This window comes from Macaca mulatta, chromosome 19, assembly GCF_049350105.2.
Source record: "Macaca mulatta isolate MMU2019108-1 chromosome 19, T2T-MMU8v2.0, whole genome shotgun sequence".
NCBI classification, from domain to species: Eukaryota; Metazoa; Chordata; class Mammalia; order Primates; family Cercopithecidae; genus Macaca; species Macaca mulatta.
The window spans coordinates 7,789,788-7,816,543 of record NC_133424.1 but is presented as its reverse complement, the minus strand read 5'-3'; the positions used below and the strand labels follow the sequence as shown (position 1 = coordinate 7,816,543).

General features: G+C 43.6%; 2 protein-coding genes across 5 annotated transcripts in view; one reads left to right on the top strand and one right to left on the bottom strand.

Moving 5' to 3' along the window:
* The window catches only part of LOC100424416 (putative adhesion G protein-coupled receptor E4P), a 50,495-nt gene extending 37,840 nt beyond the window's left edge, over positions 1-12,655 (top strand). The window contains exons 13-18 of one of the 3 annotated variants that reach the window (XM_077979690.1): positions 3,263-3,329; positions 3,914-4,005; positions 7,168-7,348; positions 9,587-9,682; positions 10,921-11,633; positions 12,435-12,655. In XM_077979690.1, the coding sequence (XP_077835816.1) occupies positions 3,263-3,329; positions 3,914-4,005; positions 7,168-7,348; positions 9,587-9,682; positions 10,921-11,046 (562 nt within the window). In that variant the 3' untranslated portion in view covers positions 11,047-11,633; positions 12,435-12,655. Of the gene's footprint in view, positions 1-3,262; positions 3,330-3,913; positions 4,006-7,167; positions 7,349-9,586; positions 9,683-10,920; positions 11,693-12,366 lie in introns of all 3 variants that reach the window. The other 2 variants (XM_077979691.1, XM_077979689.1) reach the window with 2 other exon arrangements.
* A 4,600-nt stretch (positions 12,656-17,255) lies between these two features.
* Positions 17,256-26,756, bottom strand: part of ADGRE1 (adhesion G protein-coupled receptor E1) — a 49,043-nt gene continuing 39,542 nt past the window's right edge. For both annotated transcript variants that reach the window (XM_015122649.3, XM_077979688.1), the window contains 4 exons: positions 23,990-24,081; positions 20,509-20,677; positions 20,289-20,393; positions 17,256-17,975 (listed from right to left, as the gene is read on the bottom strand). In XM_015122649.3, the coding sequence (XP_014978135.2) occupies positions 17,970-17,975; positions 20,289-20,393; positions 20,509-20,677; positions 23,990-24,081 (372 nt within the window). In that variant the 3' untranslated portion in view covers positions 17,256-17,969. The remainder of the gene's footprint in view (positions 17,976-20,288; positions 20,394-20,508; positions 20,678-23,989; positions 24,082-26,756) is intronic.

Below are 26,756 nucleotides of genomic sequence, written 5' to 3'. Positions count from 1 at the left end.
TCTTTGAGGTTGGATCCTTTTGAGAATTTTGTTGAAAGTCAAAGCCCCTTTCCTCAGACAAATGTACATATAAACAAAATTTTGAATACAACTTCAGTTAATTCTGAGACAGGAATGGCAGATTCCGGCCAGGCACAGTGACTCACACCTGTAATCCCAGCACTTTGGGAGGCCGAGGTGGGCGGATCACCTGAGGTCAGGAGTTCAAGACCAGCCTGGCCAACATGGTGAAACCGCGACTCTACTAAAAATACAAAAAATTAGCTGGGCGTGGTGGTGGATGCCTGTAATCCCAGCTACTCAGGAGGCTAAGGCAGGAGAATCACTTGAACCCAGGAGGCGGAGGTTGCAGTGAGCTGAGATTGTACCATGGCACTCCAGCCTGGACAACAAGAGCAAAACTTGGTGTCAAAAGGAAAGAAAAAAAAGCAAATTCAGAGCCCCACATTAAGCACCCATGAGCTACATGTTCTCCTGGATTCTGAAAGAGTAGGTGGAATGGGCTGAGATGAATCTCCAAGATGTCAAGAATAACACCAATATTAAAAGTATCAAAGCCCTGTGGTGCATCAAAAATGGTGCTTCCTCTCTGCAGCAGCTCATGCCATTCTCACCATGACCCTATGATGTCAGCAGTTTATTTTCTTACTTACGGGACACCTGGGCTTGAGTGCATTTCATAAACTTTTCCAAGGTCAGAGCTGCAAGGTGAGTATGTCAGAATTTTCAAGGCAATACTCTGAATAGCCATGTTTTATTGCTTCACTAAAGAAGCTTGCAAAACTCAACACACAACCGTTAGTTGAAGTAGTTAATACTTTGTTAATGGTGCTTGGGTTAGGAAGTAGGTTGTGCATACACTAAAACATCATGTATGTTGTTTTATCATGTATGCAGTCCCTCTCTTTTTTTTTTTTTTGCAATGGAGTCTTGCTCACCTGTGCAGTGGCGTGATCTCGGCTCACTGCAGCCACTATCTCCTGGGTTCAAAGAATTCTCCCGTCTCAGCCTCCTGACTAGCTGGGATTACAGGCACCCGCTATCATGCCCGGCTAATTTTTGTATTTTTTAGTGGAGACAGGGTTTCACCATGTTGGCCAGGCTGGTCTTGAACTCCAGACCTCAGGTGATCTGCCTGCCTCGGCCTCCCAATGTTGTCCCTCTTAAAGTCAAAGAGGTGCTTTGTTTTCAGCTTGAACTCTATATCCTGCCAGAATGGTGGAGATAGAATGGTGGAGGAGTTGACCAACATTTTCTTTTTTTTACAATTTTAGGTACTCCCTTCTGATATTTTTCTATTATGGGAGATGGAAATTTGGTGTGTGTGTTCTTTTAAAATGATACTTTAAGTTCTAGGGTACATGTGCATAATGTGCAGGTTTGTTACATATGTATACATGTGCCATGTTGGTTTGCTGCACCCATTAACTCGTTAATTACATTAGGTATATCTCCTAATGCTATCCCTCCCCTGTACTCCCTCCCCACAATAGGCCCCGGTGTGTGATGTTCCCCACCCTATGTCCAAGTGTTCTCATTGTTCAATTCCCACCTATGAGTGAGAACACACGGTGTTTGGTTTTCTGTCCTTGCAGTAGTTTGCTCAGAATGATGGTTTCCAGCTTCATCCATGTCCTTACAAAGGACATTAACTCATTCCTTTTTATGGCTGCATAGTATTCCACGGTGTATATGTGCCACGTTTCCTTAATCCAGTCTATCACTGATGGACATTTGGGTTGCCATTGTGGAAGACAGTGTGGTGATTCCTCAAGGATCTAGAACTAGAAATACCATTTGACCCAGCCATCCCATTACTGGTTATATACCCAAAGGATTATAAATCATGCTGATATAAAAACACAAGCACACATATGTTTTATTGTGGCACTATTCACTATAGCAAAGACTTGGAACCAACATTTTCAATGAAAGTCCAGATAGTAAATATGTTTGGCTTTGCTGGCCACAGGGTCTCTGAGGTGACTACTCAATGTTACCCATGTAGTGTGAAAGCAGCATGGACAATATGTAGCTGAATGAGTATGATTGTCTTTCAGTAAAACTTATGAAAGCAAGTAGTGGGCTGGATCTGATCCATGGGCCATAGTTGGCGACCCTTCGGATAGAACTTAAATTTGGAAGCTTTTCTGCCTACTGAATGTTGGAGATTCAGGCTGTCAGCTTCCATTTAAAAATAAGGTATGCCACTTTGGGAGGCCGAGACGGGCGGATCACGAGGAGATTGAGACCATCCTGGCTAACCCGGTGAAACCCCGTCTCTACTAAAAAATACAAAAAACTAGCCAGGCGACATGGCGGGCGCCTGTAGTCCCAGCTACTCGGGAGGCTGAGGCAGGAGAACGGCGGGAACCTGGGAGGCGGAGCTTGCAGTGAGCCGAGATCGCGCCACTGCACTCCAGCCTGGGCGACAGAGCGAGACTCCGTCTCAAAAAAAAAAAAAAAAAAAAAAAAAGAAAGGTATGCTACCTTTGCCATCATAAGCCAAGAAAGAATACACATTGTTTGGACAACAGAGTACCTGATGCATGGAATATGCTTTATTAGAGTTAGTTTTTATAGCTGTAGTTAAGTTATTGTTTTTACTCTCTCAATATAACAATCATTATCAACTTGCTAACTACATTTATTACCATTAACTCATTGCTAGGAACTGTAGTCAAAAACTTTAAGCACATTATCTTCTTTAATCTTTCCTACAAGTTCTATATGAAAGCAGTGACAAAATTCTGATGAAAAAAAATCAAAGGATATCCAAATAGATATTCTATGTTCATGGATAAGAAGACTCAACGTTATCAAGATGGCAGTTCTTCCCAACTTGATCTATAGATCCAACACATTCCAAATCAAAATCCCAGAAAATTATTTTGTGGATATTGACAAACTGATTCTGAAGTTTAGATAAAGGAGGCAAAAAAACCTAGAATGGCCAACACTGTTTAGAAGGAGAACAACGAAGACAGAGAACTGACATTCCCTGACTTCAAGCCTCAGTAGAGAGCTACAGTCATCATTTAATCTTTCCAGTACTTTGATCAGCTCTATTATACACTTGAAAAAACTCAGCCTCAGAGCATGCATCTGCGTCAAATGAGAACTCACATCTGACTCCATCTAAAATTCAGGATTCTGAGCGAAGCAACTCCTGGCCCTGTTCAGATCTTGCACCAGGAGCCTGTATTCAAGGTCTCTGCCTTCTCCCAGGGAAGAGGCAGCTAATGCTTCTCTCTCTCAACAGCTGTTGGCTCAAGCCTGATAAAGGATTCATCTGGAGCTTCACAGGGCCAGTGGCAGTCATTATCTTGGTAGGTGATAATTATTTATGGGTGTGCCCGCCTTGGGTTGAACAAGCATGTAAAATGTTTTTCTTATCTAAGGGGAAATGAGATGAAGATAAGAAATACAGCCTAATGTGATCAATCCCTCTTCCCGAAAGTACTGTCTTCACTTTTCTTTCCTTGGATTCCCCCTGGCTCGCTTGTTGTTTGATGTAATAATATCATCTCTCCTGGGACTTCTTTTTCAAAATGCTGTTATTCATTCATTCAACAAATATTTAATGGTTGGCCTCTCTACACAGGGTGACATGGTTTCCTGTTTGCCAGAAACTTTCTGATGACGCCTGTTCCCTGGTAGAGACATTAATAGCACCCTTCCACTTTCAAAGTGTCCTGGTTTGAATGATAAATTGTATCGTCACCGAATCAAGCACCAAATGCTACAGGGCATATGCTGTGTGTTGCACATAATGGACCAGAACATATATGTGTACCATCTTTATAAAACCTGTGTCTTTTGGGAAAAGATTCTTAGGTCCCCCTGAAATTAGACTGTATAAAATGACTCCAAAAGAAAATTCCAAGTCACTTTTTTCATGCGGTTCCCACAGATCAACCTGGTGTTCTACTTCCAAATTCTGTGGATTTTAAGAAGCAAACTTTCCTCCCTCAATAAAGAAGTTTCCACCATTCAGGATACCAGGTAAGAGGGCATCAGAATCAGTGGTACCCACACGTTATTCCTACATGATCACTCTTTCGGGAAAAAAAGAACCCACGCAGAAATATGATATAAATTACCCTGGTATACGATAAAGGGTATGTGAAGGACAACTTATAGAAGAAATAGAAACTCTGATTTTCAGGTAACTTCATTTCCTTATTCAGTAAATATTCATGCTGAGTGCAGTGACTCACACTTGTAATCCCAGCACTTAGGGAGGCTGAGGTGACAAGACTGTTTGAGTCTAGTTGCTCAAGACCAGCAGGGCAACATATTGAGACCCCTGTCTCTACAACAAAGTTACAAAATTGGCTGTGCATAGTGGCGTGTGTCTGCAGTCCCAGCTATTTGGGAGGCTGCAAAAGGAGAATCACTTGATCCAGGGAGGTTGAGGCTGCAGTGAGCTATGATCACGTCACTGTACTCCATCCTGGGCAACAGAGCGAGACTTTCTCAAAAAAAAAAAAGTAAAAGAAACATTCATCAAGTGCCTCCTTTGTATAACATACTCTTCCAAGAGTATCAACATCCTCCTCCCACTCCACCAAGAGCCCATATACCTCTGGACTCTGTTTCTTTCTTTCTTTCTCTCTCTCTCTTTCTTTATTTCTTCTTTTTTCTTTTTTTTCTTTTTTTTTGAGACTGAGTGTCACTCTGTCACCTAGGCTGGAGTCCAGTGGCACGATCTTGGCTCACTGCAACCTCCATCTCCCGGGTTCAAGCAATTCTCCTGTCTCAGCCTCCTGAGTAGCTGGGACTACAGGTGCACGCCACCACGCCCAGCTAATTTTTGTATTTTTAGTAGAGATGGGGTTTTACCATGTTGGTCAGGCTGGTCTTGAACTCCTGACCTCAGACGATCCACCTGCCTCAGCCTCCCAAAGTGCTGAGATTACAGGCATGAGCCACCGCACCTGACCTGGACTCCATTTCTTTGGTTGTAGTAACTCAATTCTCATGGGTACCAATCTACGCTATTAAAAATAATGATGACAAAAACTAATGTTCAATAGAATCTTGATAGATGCTGGACATTTATCAATATTATTTCATGGCATGCTAATACTTTCAACCTATGGGGTGAATGCTACTAATACCCTCATTGATAATATGAGCCCACAGCTCACCTTACCCAAGGGTGGGTAAGGATCTTGCCTTGGTGAGTCATATGTATGAAAATTAAAAGGACTATCTGTCTAATTTCAAGCCCTGTCTCTAGTCTCCTCTACTTAGTAAACCAGTCTGACATTTCTTAGCCTTGGTTTCCTCAATTATTGAGGGTCAACGTGCCACCCTCCTTGGTGGTTCCCCATCCCCCTATTTCTCAATTCCTTATCCTCTAAGGGCTCACTTCTTCCTTAGAACTGCAAGCAGCAAGCTCCATGTCTGACCTCATCCCCAGCAGCCATGCCCTGTTGCCAACCTCTTCCTCTTGCTGGTGAATAGAGTTATCCCGTTGTGCTACACTAGGTTAATGTCATACTTTGGGGTAGAGATTAACTATCTCATCTATTTCCTAAGTAATAAATCCGAGGTTAACACTGACATGGTGGAAACATCGTGCTCTTTCAATAGGAAGGACTTGGATTCTAGAAATTTCAAACATCATGGCAGGAAGGGGAGGCTGGATAAGAGGAGTTGAGAGACTTGTTCCAGATCTGTTAGAAGCCCCCAACCACTTGAGTCCCTTTGCCTCCTAAGCTCCAGAATAAACCATAGTGCTATCGAATCCCATAACTGGCCAGGCACAGTGGTTCACGTCTGTAATCCCAGCACTTTGGGAAGCTGAGGCGGGTGGACCATAAGGTCAAGAGATCGAGACCATCGTGGTCAACATGGCAAAACCCCGTCTTTACTAAAAATACAAAAATTAGCTGGGCGTGGTGGCGGGCACCTGTAGTCCCAGCTACTCAGGAGGCTGAGGCAGGAGAATCGCTTGAACCTGGGAGGCGGAGGTTGCAGTGAGCCGAGATTGCACCACTGCTCTCCAGCTTGGGCAACAGAGCAAGACTCCATCTCAAAAAGAAACAAAAATCACGTATTTATGACTCCCTTTGCCTGCACCTTGGCTCTGTCCTCTTCTCCCTGCAGACTGACTACCCACAGCTGATGAACAGGGCGGAGCCACCCCAAAGGGGTCTCACAGATTCATTCTCCAAGCCTCTTACTTCAAATGCTTAAGACAGAAAATCTGGTTGGCTGGGGGGAAAATGCATTGATTGACTTCTTACAGGTCAGGTGTCTACTCTGGGGTAACTGGCTATGGTCAGTGGGGATGAAGCCATATGGTACCCTTTAGGTCAAAGAGAAAGTTGTCATGGGAGAATCCTGATATACCAGTGATTATGCTGTCTCCTAAATGTAGACATAGGTAGGTTTTCTGTCATTTCTATAAGTATATATCTTTCTGTAAGCGGAAATGGAAGGAGGACTGGATATGAGAAAAATCACCAAGCTAGATTGCAGTTGTGGAAAACCTAGGAACCAAATCAGGAGCAGGAAGGACTGATTAGCACGTTTATCACAAACCATAATATGTATTGAGTATTTACTTTGTGCTAGGCATTGTTCTAAGGACTGGAATTAAAGCAGTGAGTAAAACAGACCAAAATCCCTGCCCTCGTAGAGTTTATATTCCCAGGGGGTAATGCAAAAAGTAAAAAGTGAAGTCTCATACACACACACACACACACACTGTCACACACACTCATTAGCTCTCCCAGCCAGCTGCCATCAACAATCCCACTCCATTATATGAAACACAATATTTTTTGTGTGAAGAAACTCAACATTATGTTATGTTCTAAAGTCAGGAATTCACCATTCTTCAAATTTTTAAATACAGATTTCTAGAAGGCATTTTCCCATAAATCTTCCAAAAAGTCTAGGCAGAAGACATGCAGATAAATCAAATTATTTTCAGCGGTGGGGAAAAAGCACTATTCTCAGTGATTTGCCATGATTGAAACCATGGGTTCCACTTCATCCTCAAGCTGTGTGACCTTGTTGTATATGTCACTTAACTGCATGAAGCTGTTGTGAGGTTTAAATAAGGGAAAGCATTTAGTTAGCACTAATGTTAACTACACTTGTGGTGAATACCTGGTAAACCGTAGTTATTATTACTTTTATTCCCTGCAGAGTCATGACATTTAAAGCCATTGCTCAGCTATTTATCCTGGGCTGTTCTTGGGGCCTTGGTCTTTTTATGGTTGAAGAAGTAGGGAAGACGATTGGATCAATCTTTGCATACTCATTCACCATCATCAACACTCTTCAGGGAGCATTGCTGTTTGTGGTACACTGTCTCCTTAATCGCCAGGTAAGGCAACTTATTTTGTCTGTCATCAGCCTAGTCCCAAAGTCTAATTGAATGGTTGTTCACATTCTCACTCTTCTCTGACCTTTTATAATTGTATTTTGGGGTCTTCTTGGTTTGAAGATGAGGGTTTAGGTGTTGCTGGGGTATGCTATATCCTGTGGGTTTCATCTGTTTGGCATCATATCTCTGAAGAGCATGGATCAGTCAGGATAAGATGGACTATGCTGCAATAACAAATAGCCCCTTGCCTCCCACACTCAGTCTTAGCAACTTACAACAATAAATGTTTATTTCTTGCTTGTGCTACATAAGTACATCGTCTTTCCTCTGGGGTGCAGGCTGAAGGTGTGACCTCTTTAGAACATTGATGGTTTCATGGCACAGGAAAAGGAGATTGTGGGAAAGCACAGCTTAGCTCTCTTAAAGCTTCTACCTAGTAGTGATGCACCTCTGTTCTGCTCTTGTTTAATTGGTCAAAGCGAGTCACATGGCCATACCTCAGTTCACCAAGAAGGGGATGAATAATCCTCCTGTAGTGAGGAGCACTACAGGAAGTGATGCTGAAATATGTGGTATAATCTACCATAAACTCAAAGAGACTTCAAGTCTAATCCCAGTTCCTCCACTGAGTATGTGGCTGTGTGACTCTGGGTAAACTTCCTATCCTTTCTGAGCCTCATCTGTAGTTTTCTCATCTGCAAATGTGGTGATGCCTTCATTACAGGGTTGAATATTTAAATGAATCAGTGCAATCTCCTAGCATAGTCCTTAGTACACATTAAGATCTCAGTGAGTGTCGTTATTTCAATTTTACTCTCCATAGAAAATTAGGACCAGTTCTCCTGTCATTTTCCCTTTGCTGTTGAATAAAACTACAAGCAGTTAAAACGCTAGTGGCAAAATGCTATCTTAACATGTCATTAATTTCTCTTCAACCTTTTAGTGCCTTAATGCTTGATACTTCTCACTCACAGAAGAAGTAAAATCAGTTTTAGCATGTCAAGGAGGTTAGAGGAAGGCAATTCTTGGAATCATGGAGGATGGGTGAGTGTAATGGCTAGCGTCAGGGCTCTGAATAAAGATGACAAGGTTTTGAGTCCTGGCTGTGTGACCTTGGGCATGTCAATTTACCTGCAAGAGTCTCAACTTCTTCATCTTTAATTGTGGGTAGGAGAAATGTCTTTCTCACTCCATTTATGTAAGAATTAAATGATATATTGCATATACAGTGTATTGAATATAGCTAGTGTTCAACAAATGGTGACCTTCACCATCATATAATCACCAACACTCCCACCATTATCATCTAACCATCATCACAATAGTCACTTTTATCATTACCACCTTATCATCTTTATCATAACCACCTTCACCATCACCACCTTCATTACCTTTATCACACCTTCATCATCTTTACTATTATCACCATCACCATCATCACCATTACCATAACCTTTAATTCACCCTTATCATCATCACTAGCATCACCACCACCTTTACCATCACTTTCACCATCATCACCTACATCACCATCTTCATGATCATCACCATCATCACCATTACCATCACCTTCATCATCACCTTCACATTACTTTCATCAACATCACTATCACCACCGTCACCATGACCTTCATCATCACCTTCACTACCATCACCTTCATCATCACCATCATCACCTTCATCATGATCATTTTCATCATCATCACCATCATCACCGTTACTTTTACCATTGTCCGTTCCATTATCATCAACTTCATCATCATCACCTTCACCATCATCATCACTATCACCTTCATTATCATCATCTTCATTATCATCACCCTCACCATCATCACCATTACCATCAACGTCACCATCACCAATATCATTACCTTTATCACCTTCATCATCATCACCTTCATCATCACCATCATCACCATTACCATCACCTTCATCATCATCACCATCATCATCTTAATTACCTTCATTACCACCACTACCATCAACAGTCACCTTCATCACCATCATCATCATCATCTATTGAGTCCTATAGTGTCTGATATTTAATACATACCTTTTTTTTACAGCTGAGAAGTTTGAGTTTAAATAAAATGAATCAACATAAGCATGGCCAAGATTATATGGAAAACTAGAAAGAGAGTAGGGCTTGGTGTCTTTATCTTTAACCTCCCATTTTAGGATCCTTTCTCCTAAACTGAGCCCTGGATGTAACATGGACCTCTCTACTCAAATTTCCAGGTGCGAATGGAATACAAAAAATGGTTTAGTGGGATGCGGAAAGGAGTAGAAACTGAAAGCACTGAGATGTCTCGCTCTACTACCCAAACCAAAACGGTAAGATCAGCCCTTTCTGAGTTCCTTATTGGAACCCAACATCTCATGCCTCTGGAAGCTTCCTGGTTCTTTGATCTGAAAGAAAAGAGAAATTGCATTAGGTTCCTGTATTATGCAGCTGAAGTTTCTGGGTATTGAGACCAAAACCAGAACCAACCCTTCCTTCCTTCCTTTCTTCTTTCCTTCCTTCCTTCTTTCTTTCTTTTTCTCTCTTTTTTTCTTGCTCTCTCTCAGTCTCTTTCTCTCCCTCACTCCTGGTTTCCCTTTCCTTCCTTACATTTTATTTCTTTCTCATTCTCTTTTTCACTATCTCTCTTTGTTGCTCCCTTCCTCCTTCTCTCTCTTTTCTGACTCTCTGATCCATTCTTTCTATCCCTCCCTCCTTCTCTTCCTCTCTCTTTTCATTTCTTCCTTCAACAAATATCCAAAGGATATTTAACATTTTAAAAAATTTATTAGCTACACTCATTTAACAAATATTTATTGTCCGGCACTGTTTAGGTGCCAGAGAACCATCAGTGGACACATTGACAGTAGTCCTTGACCTCACAGAGCTAACATTCTAGTTGGGTGAGGGGACTGACAACAGACCTCAAAAAGTGAATTTTATGGTATGTTACAAAGTGATAAATGCTTCAGAAAAAAATAGAGCAATGGAGAGCAGCCAGGAATGACAGGGTGGGAGGATTCCAGTTTTAAATAAGGTGACTACAAGAAGTTGGCACTTGACCCAAAATTTGAAGGCTGTGTATGATAAAAACGACCTCTGGTTTGTGAAATTATCTAGATTTGGAGGACTAGGAAGAGACTTTTGGTCAGAAACCACAGATTCCTGAGTGCTGTGACTCATGAAACTGGGTTTGCCCCTAGAGGGCATCCTGAATGCTAAGACCATGGAGCTGTTGCAAAGATATGAGCTTTATTTGGGACAGAGAGCTTCTTAGCTAGGGTAGCACCTCTCATCGTGAGGATTAAATGATGTCAAATAAGCACGTAGAAGGCTGCCTGGCACCACAGGAAGCCCCTGTAAATGTTTGTGAAAAGATAAAATAAAATAACCATTATTAGATGGTGGAGCTTTTTTGGAGGAGGGTGGGAAGTTGTAATGTCAGATATTGAGCTTTGGATCTTACAGAAATCCTAGCTTGTCATCTCTGGGCAGGTTAGAAGTTTTAGTTAATTTCTGAGGTATTACATTCTCTTTCACCTTTTCTCCTTATTATCTTTCCCCTAAGTAGGAAGAAGTGGGGAAGTCCTCAGAATTCATTCATAAAGGAGACACTCCATCATCATCTACAGTTTCAAGCAAGCAACCACAGCCACAGGTTCATCTCGTCTCTGTTGATTGGCTAAAGGTGAACTGACCTGGCAAATGCCATGGCAATGACCCGGAAGTTACCATTCCTTTCCGTTTGTCTACGGCGCCCCTGTGGTCACACACAGATTGGACAAATGCTACTATTTCTAGCTTTCCTGTGAAAAGTCCAGGCTCATTCACCTATTTTGGCTTTTTATCTTCATAGAAAGAACAAGACATTTGGGAGAATTCTTAGATCCGGAGTCTAATAGTGTGGCACATGCAATGAAGTGTCTGAAGGATGCATTTTAAAGATGGCGGGCGGGAGAAGTGGATTTTCTTCTTGCAGCTGCTGCCACCTTGCCAGAAAATCACTAACTGGAATGTGGATTCAGCTCATAGTTCCCTTTCTGGCCTCTCTGCTGTATTTTATGCTCCCAAAGATCTTACATCGTCACTCCACATTCACATAATTCAGCAATTTCCATGCGGTTCAATATTAAAGAGGGTGTTGCATTTCGCAATACAAAAAGGTATCATTTCAGCTTAGGGGTGCATTGTCATTGGACAGGCTCTTTTGTCCAAGACACTGGCATTTTCCCCATTTTCTTTGCCTGAGACTTTTTTTTTTTTTTTTGACAGAGTTTTGCACTTGTTGCCCAGGCTGGAATGCAGTGGTGCCATCTCGGTTCACTGCAACCTCTGCTTCCTGGGTTCAAGAGATTCTCCTGCCTCAGCCTCCCGAGTAGTTGGGATTACAGGCGGCTGCCACAACGCCTGGCTCATTTTTTGTATTTTTAGTAGAGACAGGGTTTCACCATTGTTGGCCAGGCTAGTCTTGAACTCCTGACCTCAGGTGATCCAGCCACCTTGGCCTCCCAAAGTGCTGGGATTACAGGCGTGAGCCACTGAGCCCGGCCTGCCTGAGACTTCTCGAAGCTGCATGTACACATGGATTAAAGATCATTTTGTTTCCTTAATGTCTTCTTGAACATGTCCCAGTACAAATGTCCAGAAACAAAAACCGTGGGGCATTCAGACTCATTTTTTCATTTTACCATTTCTAATTGCTTTTGCAAAGTTACTGCGTTTTAGGTATGGTTTTCAGCGCATTAGTAAATGTGTGGATGATTGTTATGACAGAATAGCTCCAAAAAGATTTTAAATGCTAATGACTGTCAATGTTAAAATAGGCAAGAATTGGCCGGGCGCGGTGGCTCAAGCCTGTAATCCCAGCACTTTGGGAGGCCGAGGCGGGTGGATCACGAGGTCAGGAGATCGAGACTATCCTGGCTAACACGGTGAAACCCCGTCTCTACTAAAAATACAAAAAACTAGCCGGGCGTGGTGGCGGGCGCCTGTAGTCTCAGCTACTCGGGAGGCTGAGGCAGGAGAATGGCATGAACCCGGGAGGCGGAGCTTGCAGTGAGCCGAGATCACGCCACTGCACTCCAGCCTGGGAGACACAGCGAGACTCCGTCTCAAAAAAAAAAAAAAAAAAAAAATAGGCAAGAATCATCATCATTTATTTGAAGAAATTTCAAACCAGGTGCGGTGGCTCATGCCTGTAATCCCAGCACTTTGGGAGGCTGATGTAAGAGGATTGCTTGAGGCCAGGAGTTTGAGACGCTCTGGAAAACACAGTGAGACTCCATATCTACAAACAATTTACGAAATTAACTAAGCATAGTGGTGCGTTCCTGTAATCCCCGCTACACAGGAGGCTGAGGCAGTAGGATTGCTTGAGCCCCAGGAATTCGAGGCTGTAGTGAGCTATGATTGCACCACTGCACTCCAGCCTGGGAGGCCGTGATACTCTGTCTTATAAAAAAAAAAAAAAAAAAAGAAAAAGAAAAAGAAAAAAAAAAGAAAATCATGTGAGGTCTTCTTTTGGGGTTGCAGACAAAGGGTTGAGGACTTTTCTGCTTAATTAACGCAAATGTCTCCTCCATCGATGTAAACAGCGTAGTGTACATCCACTCCACCTGCTGGCTTTGAAGTCATGTAATTCCTTTGGAAAAGAAAAAATGTAGGGAAATTCACATGGTTGCAAAATGTGTGCATGCTGCGCAACTTTTTGTTTTGCATAATTTCAAGTTTACACGAATAAAGGCTGCGTAAAACGCAATCTTCCTGGGCAGCTGACAAACCCTTGTGCCGAATTCCTACTCATGTTGCTATTGCTCTCTGGTCCTTGGCGGTTGAAGAAAGACAGAATAAATAAGCCATGTATTGTAGGTGCTGCAGGTTTGAATTCAGACTCCTCTATTGGCCATTTTCCCTCCCTTCCAACTTGAAGCCTTCCTTCCTTCCTTCCCTCCTTCCTTCCTTCCTTCCTTCCTTCCCTCCTTCCTTCCTTCCTTTCTTCCTTCTTCCTTCCTTCCTTCCTTCTTCCTTCCTTCCTTCTTTCCCCCCCTCTTTCTCCTTCCTTCCTTCCTTCTTTCCTTCCCCCCTTTCTCCTTCCTTCCTTCCTTCCTTCTTTCTTTACTTTTTTCTTTTCTTTTCTCTCTCTCTCTCTCTCTCTCTCTCTCTCTCTCTCTTTCTTGTTTTTTTGTTTTGTTTTTTGTGGAGTTTCACTCATGTTGCCCAGGCTGGAGTGCAATGGCGCAATCTCGGCTCACCGCAACCTATGCGTCCCAGGTTCAAGTGATTCTCCTGCCTCAGCCTCCCGAGTACCTTGGATTACAGGCATACACCACCATGCCCGCCCAGCTAATTTTGTATTTTTAGTAGAGATGGAGTTTCTCCATGTTGGCCAGGCTGATCTCGAACTCCTGACCTGAGGTGATCCACCTGCCTCAGCCTCTCAAAGTGCTGAGATTACAGGCGTGAGCCACCGTGCCCGGTAGGCTCCTTTCTTTCCTGCCTCTCCCATTCTTTTCCACTCTTTTTAAGAGCCAGTCCGGCTTCTGCTTCCTTCAAAATCAATTTCTTATTCAGGCTTTCAAATAAATCCATCTTTTTTTCTTTTTTCTTTTTTCTTTTTTGAGATGGAGTCTTGCTGTGTGGCTAGGCTGGAGTGCAATGACACCATCTCGGCTCACTGCAACGTACGCCTTCCAGGTTCAAGCAATTCTCCTGCCTCAGCCTCCAGAGTATCTGGGACTACAGGCATGTGCCAGCATGCCCAGCTAATTTTTCTATTTTTAGTAGAGACAGAGTTTCACCATGTTGGCCAGGTTGGTCTTGAACTCCTGACCTCGTGATCCACCCGTGTCAGCCTGTCAGCCTCCTAAAGTGCTGGGATTACAGGTGTGAGCCACTGCGCCTGGCCAAATAAATTCATCTTTTAAACTCAATTTATTCAGGCCTGTACGACATGACTTACCCCTCCACGTGGTGTGCTGTTTCACAAATGATGTTGTGTGTGTTTTTAAATCATGCCTCCCTCAATTATAAAATTTGTGAAGGCAAGAATGGCAGAGATGATACATTAAATATTCTTGGCCTCCACCTAATCATTATATCTCAAATTCTACACTATTGATATTTTGGGCTGAATATTTATGTATTTATTTATTTGAGATAGAGTCTCGGTCTGTTGCCCAGGCTAGAGTACAGTGGCACAATCTTGGCTCACTGCAACCTCCGCCTCCCAAGCGATTCTTGTGCCTCAGCCTCCTGCTGAATAGCTGGGACTACAGGCGCACGCCACCATGCCTGGCTAATTTTTGTATTTTTAGTAGAGACAGGGTTTTACCATGTTGGCCAGGATGGTCTCAATCTCTTGACCTTGTGATCTGCCTGCCTCAGCCTCCCAAAGTGCTGGGATTACGGGTGTGAGCCATCATGCCGGCTGATAATTTCTTATTTGTAAGGGGTCATTCTTTGCATTGTAGGGTGTTTAGAAGCAGCTTGGCCTGTATTCAGTAGGTGCCAGTGACACTTCCCCACCAGTCATGACAATCAAAAATGCTTCCAGAGGGGGAGTGCGGTGCCTTACACCTGTAATCCTAGCACTTTGGGAGACTGAGGTGGGTAGATCACTTGAGACCAGGAGTTCGAGGCCAGCCTGGCCAACATGGTGAAATCCCGTCTCTACTAAAAATACAAAAAAAATTAGCTGGGTGCAGTGGCTCGCGTTTGTAATCCCAGCTATTCAGGAGGCTGAGGTGGGAGGATTGCTTGAACCCAGGAGGCAGAGGCTGCAGTGAGCCAAGATCGTGCCACTGCACTGCAGCCTGGGCTACAGAGTAGCCGCTTCCTAATTTCCTTTTCAGCCCCCATCCCCTTCTCCAGGAAGTTGGCTTCAGCTGAACAGGAAGTGCTCCATCTGGGAGGTGACACACGGCCCTACCATTGTCGGGGCAACGTAGCCAATAATTGACTGACACAGGCATAAACAAGGCTGGGGCCCTTGACTCAAAGTGAGACCAACTCTGAGGTATGACTCATGCTCCATATATATACATATATATATATGTATATACGTGTGTGTGTGTGTGTGTATATATATATATATATTTTTTTTTTTTTTTTTTTTTTTTGAGACAGGGTCTCGCTCTGTCACACAGGCTAGAGTGCAGTGGTGCGGTCTCGGCTCACTGCAAGCTCTGCCTCCTGGGTTCATGCCATTCTCCTACCTCAGCCTCCCGAGTAGCTGGGACTACAGGTGCCCGCTACCACGCCCGGCTAATTTTTTGTATTTTTAGTAGAGACGGGGTTTCACCGTGTTAGCCAGGATGGTCTCGATCTCCTGACCTCGTGATCTTCCTGCCTCGGCCTCCTGAAGTGCTGGAATTACAGGCGTGAGCCACCGCGCCCATCCAAATTACTATATTTCTAATGGCTGCTTTTAAATTTATTTTATTTTAAATTTTTATCTATTTATTTATTTAGAGACCAGTTATGAGACTGGCTAATGTTTGTATTTTGGGTAGAGACGGGGTTTTGCCATGTTGCCCAGGCTGATCTTGAACTCCTGGGCTCAAGTCATTCACCCACCTCAGCCTCCCAAAGTGCTAGGATTACAGGCATGAACCACCATGCCCGGCCTGTAATGGTTTATTTTTTACAGTTTGGGAAAGTTTTGGCAGCCTTTGTACAGTGAAAAATGTTTGTTTTAATCAAACACTAAGGGGAATATATAAATTTCTTCCCACTTATAACCTACTGCTTATATTTTAAAGGCACTTACATAGTAGAGTGTTAAAATTTTAGCTCAAAGATATTCATTACAGTGTTGTTTATAGTGCTGAAAATTTAGAAATGATACAAACTGGGATTAAATACTTTATGACACATGAATACCCCAGATTACCATGAAGACCTTCAAAAAAAGAAAAAAAAAAGAAGTTTTAAAATATTTGGGGCTAGGTGCAGTGGCTTATGCCTGTAATCCCAGCATTTTGAGAGGCTGAAGCAGGAGGACTGCTTGAGTTCAGGAGTTCGAGGACAGCCTGCGTAACATAGTGAGACCACCCCTCCATCCCATTTCTATAAAATTTTTTTTTAAATTAGCCAGGCATAGTAGTGGGCACCTGTAGCTCCAGCTACTTGGGAGGCTGAGGTGGGAGGATCACTTGAGTGCAGGAGTTTGAAGCATAGTGAGCTATGACTGTACCAACTGCACTGCAGCCTGGGTGAAAAAGTGAGATCTGTCACTAAATAATAATAATAATTGGCTGGGCGCAGTGGCTCATGCCTGTAATCCAAGCACTTTGGGAGGCCGAGGTGGGCAGATCACCTGAGGTCAGGAGTTCAAGACCAGCCTGGTCAACATGATGAAACCCCGTCTCTACTAAAAACACAAAAATTAGCCAGGTGTGGTGGTAGTTGCCTGTGATCCCAGATGCTCAGGAGGCTGAGGCAGGAGAATCGTTTGCATCCGGGAGGCATAGGTTGCAGTGAGCCAAGATCATGCCACTGCACTCTGGCCTGGGCAACAGAGTGAGACTCTTGTCAAAAAAAAAAAAAATTAAGGATGGGTAGAGATAACTGTGACAGAGCAAATCCTAAATCCTAGCCAAGTCATTAGATAGTTTCTAGAAAAAAGGGAGGTCTTGGTTACCTGAAGGACCCCAGAAAACCAAAGCACTTTCCAAAGGGTGTTGTCATCAAGTGCTTCAACCCTCCAGGAAGCGTTAGAGTTCTGCTACATCAAATGTCCCCCTACTTACCAACATAATTCTTTTTAAATGTTTGTGCCAAAGTAGCTTATCTGTCTATGCACCATCTTGGTTCCCTGGGACTCTCATTACAGTTTTACTGACCATTTCTTTAAAATCACGAAGAGTCTTTGTCGTAGGGTAAATCAGTCAGACAGGCAACAAATCATTTATTTTTTATTTTTATTCTTATTTTGTTTTTGAGACGGAGTCTCGCTCTGTCACCCAGGCTGGAGTGCGGTGGCGCGATCTTGGCTGACTGCAAGCTCCACCTCCCGGGTTCACGCCATTCTCCTGCCTCAGCCTCCCGAGTAGCTGGGACTACAGGCGCCGCCACCATGCCCGGCTAATTTTTCTATTTTTTAGTAGAGACACGGTTTCACCGTGTTAGCCAGGATGGTCTCGATCTCCTGACCTTGTGATCCACCCGCCTCGGCCTCCCAAAGCGCTGGGATTATAGGCGTGAGCCACCGCGCCCGGCCGACAAATAATTTATTGAGAGGTCCTCTGCGTCCGGCGTGTGATAGGCGCTAGTGGGGCACGCTTAGAACCATGCACCAACAAGGGTGGGAGAAAACAAAACGGTCGCCAGATGTTCTTGGTCATGCCATTGAATTGGAGTCTGTTCTCAAAAACTCTGGAACTCAAGGAGTTGCAGAGCACAGAAGATAAAATGATCATTTGGAGCAGAAACCCCTGATTCTCATCAGTGCATACAACCCTGGGAAGACGGCCCCAAACGTTCTTCCCCAGAGAGTTCTGGGGCTGGTGGGATCCTCATTTCCATGTCAAGCTGCGAAGAGAAGATTTCAGGGTAGGCTCCTGCAGGAAACTACTGTCCTCAACTGTTGCTCCATAGCGTATTTGAAAGCAAGAAAGGGCTTTAACCCTGTGAGAGAGAAAAGAATTTCTTCAGAGTCTGCAGCGGGATTAATGCAAACATGATTCCAAGGGTCATGTCTACAGGGGCAGGAGTATTAAAAATACAGTAACAAAGACTAGAAGGATACACATTAAAATGATAAATGCGATTGTCCCTAGTGTGACAGGCACAGCTGGAAAACCCAAAAGCCATTCTCCACCTCCTCAGCATTGATAGCGCCCATGTAGGACTTCAGAAAGTCAAACAGCTGTTGGTTGGGATTTTTTTGCCCATATGAGTGGTCACGTGATACACTTCTGACCAACCAGGTAAAGGGAAATCTACTGGGCGTTTTCTGAGTTTTTCTTTACTGTTAAAGACAGAGACATGAAAGAAGGGCTTTCTGGTCCTGCCCATCCCTCATCTTCTTGACTGGAACATAGTCATGATGTCTGGAGCTGTGGCAACCGTATTGCAACCATGAAAATACAATAAAATGTCAACATGCTGAGGGTGGAATGGAAAACGGGAAAACCTAGATTCTTAGTTTACAGCTTTTACAACACCACTAAGCATAGAACCAGCAATACCAGCAATATTACCAACACCTAACTCTGGACTTCTCTTCTTGCAAGGAAAATCATTCCCTATTTAATTAAGCCACTGGATCTAAGGTGCTTGCATCCAAAAATATGACTCACTGGGATCTTTATGTGGTGGGATAATGGGACATTTTAATTTTATTTGTTTTCAATGCATACAACCGTTTTCTAAAATGTTCTATACCTATACTTTTTCATTAAAACTATAGTAAACCTTATTATGCTTAAAAACTTATTGCCAAGAGAATACGTCATCTGTGATTTGGACAATTTTTACAGTGGGTGATTCCTGTGGCTCATTCTGAAATCACCAAACTTAACCTCGATGACATTCAGTTTCCTCATAATGAAAACAGACCAATGATACCTACCTCACTGGACTTTTGCAAGGCTTAACACTGAGATCCTGCTACGTCCTAGGCACTCTTCCAACCCCGTTGCATACCAGTTCATCTAATATTTAGTATAACCTTCCAAGGTAAGGATTACCATTATCCCCATTTTATCAGTGAGGAAACTAAGCTATTGAATTATTATTTACTCAGGAAATATTCACCAAGAACTTACTGTGTGCTAGACAGCATTTCAGGGGCATGGAAAACATCGTTGAAAAAAAATAAGACATTCTAGTGGGAAAATCAACTTTGCCTCCATTTGCATATTCATTGTAATATTTCGATACTCCTGAAAATCTGCATATATAAATACGCTATCCATAATACATAAAAATTTCTCTATATAAATATATATGTGAAGATATCTATATTTATTTAATTAATTTTTTTTTGAGACGGAGTTTCACTCTTTTTGCCCTGGCTGGAGTGCAATGGCGCAGTCTCTGCTCCCTGCAACCTCCACCTCCTGGGTTCAAGCCGTTCTCCTGCCTCGGCCTCACGAGCAGCTGGGATTACAGGCGCCTGCCACCACGCCTGGCTAATTTTGTATTTTTAATAGAGACGGGTTTTCACCATGTTGGCCAGGCTGGTCTCGAACTCCTGACCTCAGGTGATCTGCCCACCTCGGCCTCCCAAAGTGCTGGGATGACAGGCGTGAGCCACCATGCCCAGCCGATATCTATATTTAAACTTACATCTTACATTTATATGTATATATTATACATTATATGTACATAATAAATGTATATAAATTTACTTTATAAACATAATATATAAAATATGTATTATGTTTAATATGTTACATAATTTGTATACAAATGCATCTATGTAAATCTTCTGTTATAAATTATATATGTCTTATTCTTGAAATTTTATTTAAATTGATAGATGATAGAGGGATGATAGATAGATGATAGATAGCTAGATGATAGATGACAGATAGATAGATGATAGATAGATGATAGATAGATGATAGATAGATGATAGATGATAGATACATAGATGATAGAGAGATGATAGATGATAGATAGATGGATGATAGATGATAGATAGATGATAGATAGATGACAGATAGACAGATAGATGACAGATGATAGATAGATAGATGATAGATCGATAGATAGATGATAGATAGATAGATGATAGACAGATAGATAATGTGTGTGTGTCTGCTGATATATACATAAAAATCCCCAGTCTTCAACTCCACACTTCATCCATGAGCTAACTAGGGTGAGCACCCTCAGCTCCCATTCAGTACCCAACACGCGGCAGAGCTGAGTGTCACCAAGTGGCCGGCACCTCCCTTGACCAGCACCCGCAGGGAGCATGCAGTCTCTCACCGTCTTGGAAGTAGATGGCATGGAGGACAGCAAGATGCTTGAAGTCTGGGACTGGGAGCTGGGCTTCATCTTCCCAGTGATCCACCTCTTGTATTCTTCTCGTACCTGGAGAAGGAGGCACACCCAGATGCAGGGAAATGGTCCAGGGACAGGGATGTTGGGTGGAGGGATGCTGGGGGTGGGGTGGGGAGAGGGGATGGGGAGGGCAGCAGCTACATACCTGGCGGTTAAGCAGACAGTGGATGAGGAAGATGAAGGCCCCCTGCAGGCTGTTGATGATGGTGAATAGGTAGGCCATGACACCTGCCACAGGTCCAATCTGAAAAATGCCCAGCACCCAGGAGCAGCCCAGGATGAAGAGCTGGGCAAAGGCCTTGAAGGTCAGTAACCTGGGGAGGAGATGTACAGCGTGTAAGGCTCTGGGAGGTGGCTATTGTCCTTGTAGGCCACGCTTCCAGGAATGGTCTGAGGTGGCCACTGTGCAATTTGCCACCTGGGTGGGGACAAATGTAGGGTGGGGTCTCCAAGCTTAGGTGTGGGAAAATCAAATCCTATAGACATTTAAAACACGATCAGGCTGGGTGCAGTGGCTCAAGCCTGTAATCCCAGCACTTTGGGAGGCCAAGGTGGGCGGGTCACCTGAGGACAGAAATTTGAGACCAGCCTGGCCAACATGGTGAAACCCGTCTCTACTAAAAATACAAAAGTTAGCTGGGCGTGGTGGTGGGTGCCTGTAATCCCAGCACTTTGGGAGGCCGAGGCTGGTGGATCACCTGAGGACAGGAGTTCAAGACCACCCTGGCTCACATGGTAAAAACTAATCTCTACTAAAAATACAAAAATTAGCTGGGCATGGTGGCGGATGCCTGTAGTCCCAACTACTTGGGAGGCTGAGGCAGGAGAATCACTTGAACCCAGGAGGTGGAAGTGGCAGTGAGCCAAGATCATGCCATTGTACTCCAGCCTGGGTGACAAGAGTGAAACTCCATTTCAAAAAAAAAAATGCAATCAGCCTTCAATATACATGGACACTATGCACACGTGGATTTGGTGAATTTTCGTTTGTAGTAATAAAAGGGTAGAAAAACCCATGGGTCCAAAAAATCGGGACATGTTAAATGAGTGATGAAATCATAGTATGAAATACTGTGATGCCTTTCTTTTTATTTAGGTCAAATTCACCTAACATAAAATTCACCATTTTATCCCAGTGTTGTGCAACCATCACCACTATATAGTACCAAGGCTTTTTTTTTTTTTTTTTAAAAGATAGAATCTCCCTCTGTCGCCCAGGCTGCAGTGCAGTGGCATGATCTTGGCTCACTGCAACCTCCGTCTCCCAGGTTCAAACAATTCTCCTGCCTCAGCCTCCCAAGTAGCTAAGATTACAGGCACCCACCACCACACCTGGCTAATTTTTGTATTTTTAGTAGAGACGGAGTTTCACCATCTTGGCCAGGTTGGTCTCAAACTCCTGACCTCGTGATCCACCCACCTTGGCCTCCCAAAGTGCTGGGATTACAGGCGTGAGCCACTGCACCCGGCCATAGCAAGGCATTTTTATCAGCTCCTAAAGAAACCCCATACTGATTGTTTCCCAGTCTCCTCTCCCTCCAGTGGAAGCAATGCAAGTATCCAACAATGGATACACAAAATGTGGTATATTTATTTAATGGAATCTTATTCAGCCGTGAAACGGAATGACGTATTGGAATATGACCGAACATGGATGAATCTTGCAAGTTAAAAAAAAAAAAAAAAAAAAAAAAGTCCAGGTGCAGATGCCTGTAATCCCAGCTACTCAGGAGGCTAAGGCAGGAGAATCGCTTGAACCTGGGAGGCAGAGGTTGCAATGAGCCAGGACCATGCCACTGCCCTCTAGCCTGGGTAAGAGTGAGATTCTTTCTTAAAAAAAAAAAAAAAGGATCCGCCACTAGATCACTAGATAGTGGTGGTCAGGGCACAACACCGTGAATGTACTAAAAGCCACTGAATTACATGCTTTAAAATGGTTAAAATAGTGAATTTCATCTGATGTGAAATTTATTGCTTAAATTTTCTGCCATGTGTATATATTAACTTTGTTTTACCTTTTTGCCTTTTTTTTTGTTTTTTTGAGACAGATTCTCGCTCTGTCGCTCAGGCTGGAGTGCAGTGGCGTGATCTCTGCTCACTGCAGTCTCCGCCTCATGGGTTCACGCCATTCTCCTGCCTCAGTCTCCCGAGTAGCTGGGACTACAAGTGCCTGGCACCACACCCAGCTGATTTTTTGTATTTTTAGTAGAGACGGGGTTTCACCATGTTAGCCACGATGGTCTTGATCTCCTGACCTCATGATCCGCCGGCCTCAGCCTCCCAAAGTGCTGGGATTACAGGCGTGAGCCACCATGCCTGGCCTCCTTTTTGACTTTTGTACTAACTTTTCAAACATATTTAAAATGGATAACGGATTGGATACAGAAGAAAAAAGACACAAAGAATGTTATTAGGTTACTGACAATAAAACCTAGACGATGGTTGCTGAAGTTTCTTGAAATGAACAGTAGTTGAGTAAGGAAGTTAGGAAACACAACTGATCTATAAAAATACTTAAGAAGTCCCAAATCCCTAATATAAAATATGTGTAACAAAAATAATGAAATAGAATATTTCACACATTAAATCAGCACAAAATGCATCAAAAACAATACACTCCAGTGTTGACAATATTGCAAGTAAATAGGTATATTCTCATCATTGGAAACAAATTTTCTGAAAATCAATTTATGACGCACATACTAGAAGCATTACAATCCAACCTACCCTTTAGGCAGTTGGATTTATGTAGTTTCATGTTTTGTGTTGTAATTAAATAACCACGGTGTGGAAGGATTTACCTACAAGGGTGCTCAAAGCGGTATTGTTTATACAGAGAACAAAACAAAACTGATAACACACAGAAGCAAATTAAGTGTCCATGAATATGGTATGACTTCAATACAATATGCTACAAATTTACACCGAAATGCTGTGCAAGAAAATCATATTGTAGAATAATATCTAACTAAGTCAGAAATCGCCAGGACATTCTTGAGAGAAAAAAAAAAACATAAAAAACCAAATACTATGATTCAGTTTCTTGTAAATATGCACATATAAGCATGCACAGGGAAAAATTAGAAAGTTTATTAATAGTTGTAATATATGAAACACCCACTGTTCCTAGTAACTGTGCTAAACGCTTTGTAAGGCACCTAAAATAAGCAATATTAATATCCCCATTCTGTAGGTGAGGCAAATGGGCTTCTGAGAGGTTATGTAACTTGCCTGAGGTCACACAGCTCGTAAATAGTTGAGCTGGAATTTTTTTTTTTCTTCTGAGACGGAGTCTTGCTCTGTCGCCCAGGCTGGAGTGCAGTAGCACCATCTCGGCTCACTGCAAGCTCTGCCTCCCGGGTTCACGCCATTCTCCTGCCTCAGCCTCCCGAGTAGCTGGAACTACAGGCACCTGCCACCATGCCCAGCTAATTTTTTTTTGTATTTTTAGTAGAGACGGGGAGCTGGACTTTAAGCCTCCAGATCTAGGTGGTGTGATATGCTAAACAGACCTCATCACCTCTGTCTCGGGCATAGGACCCAGCACACAAAAAGTGCTCAAAGAACTTTTCTGGGAAGAAGGAAGAGGAAATTAAAAGAGGAGGAGAGATGAAAGAGGGCTGTACCTGGTGTCTTTTAGTGTTGAGACTTCGGCATTGACACTGGAAAGCCGCTGCCTCAGGATCCACAAGGTCCAGGTCAGGAGGATGGAGTTGATCTGCAAAGTCAAGCAGAAGGATGGAGAGGCTGGATATACAAATGGACAACGGCCAGAACACCTATAAAAGGAGAACTCTGGACTGGGCGTGGTGGCTCACATATGTAATCCCAGCACTTTGGGAGGCCGAGGCAGGCGGATCACGATGTCGGGAGATCAAGACCATCCTGGCGAACACAGTGAAACCCCATCTCCACTAAAAATACAAAAAGTTAGCCAGGCATGGTGGCACAGGCCTGTAGTCCCAGCTATTCGGGAGGCTGAGGCAGGAGAATGGCGTGAATCCGGGCAGCAGAGCTTGCAGTGAGCTGGGACTGTGCTAGCCTAGGCAACAGAGTGAGATTCCATCTCAAAAAAGAAAAAAAGAAAAGAAAACAAAAGAAAATTCTGGCCAACAGAGGAAACAAGGTAACTGTTCTGTCTAGGCTTTGGATCTTAGTGAAGAACAAAGAGAAAAGAAAAGAGAGGAGAGAGACAGAGTAGGGGAAGCAGAGGAAGAGAGGGGTAAGGAAGAGGATGAGGGCCGGCTGCCAAGGCTCACACCTGTAATCCCAGCACTTTGGGAGGCTGAGGTGGGAGGATGGCTTGAGCCCAGGAGTTCAAGACCAGCCTGGGCCACATGGTGGCACGCACCTGTAGTTCCAGCTACTTGGGAGGCTGAGGCAGGAGGATCGATTGAGCCCGAAAGGTTGAGGCTGCAGTGAATCATGATTGCACCACTGCACTCCAGCCTGGGCAACAGAGTAAGACCCTGCCTCAAAAAAAAAGAAAAAGAAAAAGAAAAGGATGAGGACAAGGAGGAGGAGGAGGAAGATGAGGAAGAGGAGGACAAAGAGGAGGAGAAGGAGGAGGGGAGAGAAAAGAACCCCAGCTCTGGCCTTCCATGGATTGGGAGTCCAATTTTACACTACCTTCATAGTCTAGGAAGCTGTTAGATGAGGCATTTATTTAAAATTGTTTCAGGTTGGTCGTACCTAGTTTTAGTTGAATTGTGTCTCCAGAAAAAGGTGTGTTGAACCCCTAAGTCCCAAGATCTCAGAATATGCCCTTATTTGGACATAGAATCTTTACAGAAATAATCAAGTTAAGATGAACTCATTAGGGCAGACCCTAATCTAATATGACTGAAATATGACTGGGGTTCTTTTTTTTTTTTTTTTTTTTTTTTTTTTTTTGAGACAGTCTCACTCTGTCACCCAGGCTGCAGTGCAGTGGTGTTATCTCGGCTCACTGCAACCTCCCCCTCCCGGGTCCAAACGATTCTCCTGCCTCAGCCTCCTGAGTAGCTGGGACCATCAGTGCCTGCCACCACACCTGGCTAATTTTTTTGTATTTTTTAGTAGAGAGCCTCGCAAGGTGGTGAAACCCCATCTCTACTAAAAATACAAAAATTAGCTGGTCATAGTGGCACGTGCCTGTAATCCCAGCACTTGGGGAGGCCAAGGCAGGCAAACTACCTGAGGTCAGGAGTTTGAGACCAGCTTGGCCAACATGGTGAAAACCCATCTCTATTAAAAATATAAAATTAGCCGGGTGTGGTGGTACGCGCCTGTAATCCCAGCTACCCAGGAGGCTGAGGCGGAATAATAGCTTGAAACCAGGAGGCAGAGGTTGCAGTGAGCCTACCAACATGGAGAAACCCCATCTCTACTAAAAATACAAAATTAGCTGGGCGTGGTGGTGCTCGCCTGTAATCCCAGCTACCCAGGAGGCTGAGACAGGAAAGAATTGCTTGAACCAGGGGGGCAGAGGTTTTGGTGAGCTGAGATGGCACCATTGCACTCCAGCCTAGGCAACAAGAGTGAAACTCAGCCTCAAAAAAAAAAAAAATGAGTTCTCCTTTTCAATATTTCATTCTTGAGATTTTTAAGTCCTAGAGTAATTTCTTTGATTCGCGAATTTTGTTTTTCCTTCTGAAAGGCAAATGCCCCTAGGAGGGACCATAATTGTATCCATCTTGTGTACGGGTCCATGAGTCTCTCTGAGGTGGAGTTGTTGTCCGGGGGTAATAATACTGGAGGTTCATTGCCTCATGCTAAGGAAATCAAGGACACTGGCACCCATGAGGAGTGAGTTTAAGAGCAGAAGTTTAATAGGCAAAAGAAAGAGAAAGGAGACTAGATCTCTGTGTCTCGCAAGAGAGAGGGCCTCCTGAGTGGGACTTCCGGCCCACAGCAAAGTGTACCGGATTTTATTGACTGGCTTGAGGGGGCGGTGTCTGATTTACATAGGGCCCAAAGATTGGTTGGACCCAGTGTGACATTTACATAGAGCACGAGGAAGCTGGCCACCCACCCTGATCTTTTATTATGCAAATGGGGCCTTTACTTGGCTGGCAACATGTTGTCTTCTCCTTACTGTCCACATGGTTTACAAACAAAAGGGAAGAAGGAGCTGCCATTGTTTTTTCTTTTTTTAGATGGAGTCTCGCTCTGTCACCCAGGCTGGAGTGCAGTGGCATGATCTCGGCTCACTGCAACCTCCGTGTCTCCTGGATTCAAGCAATTCTCCTGCCTCAGCCTCCTGAGTAGCTGGGATTACAGGTGCTCACCACCACACCCGGCTAATTTTTTGTATTTTTAGTAGAGACGGGGTTTTGCCACGTTGGCCAGGCTGGTCTCAAACTCCTGACCTCAGGTGATCCACCCGCCTCAGTCTCCCAAAGTGCTGGGATT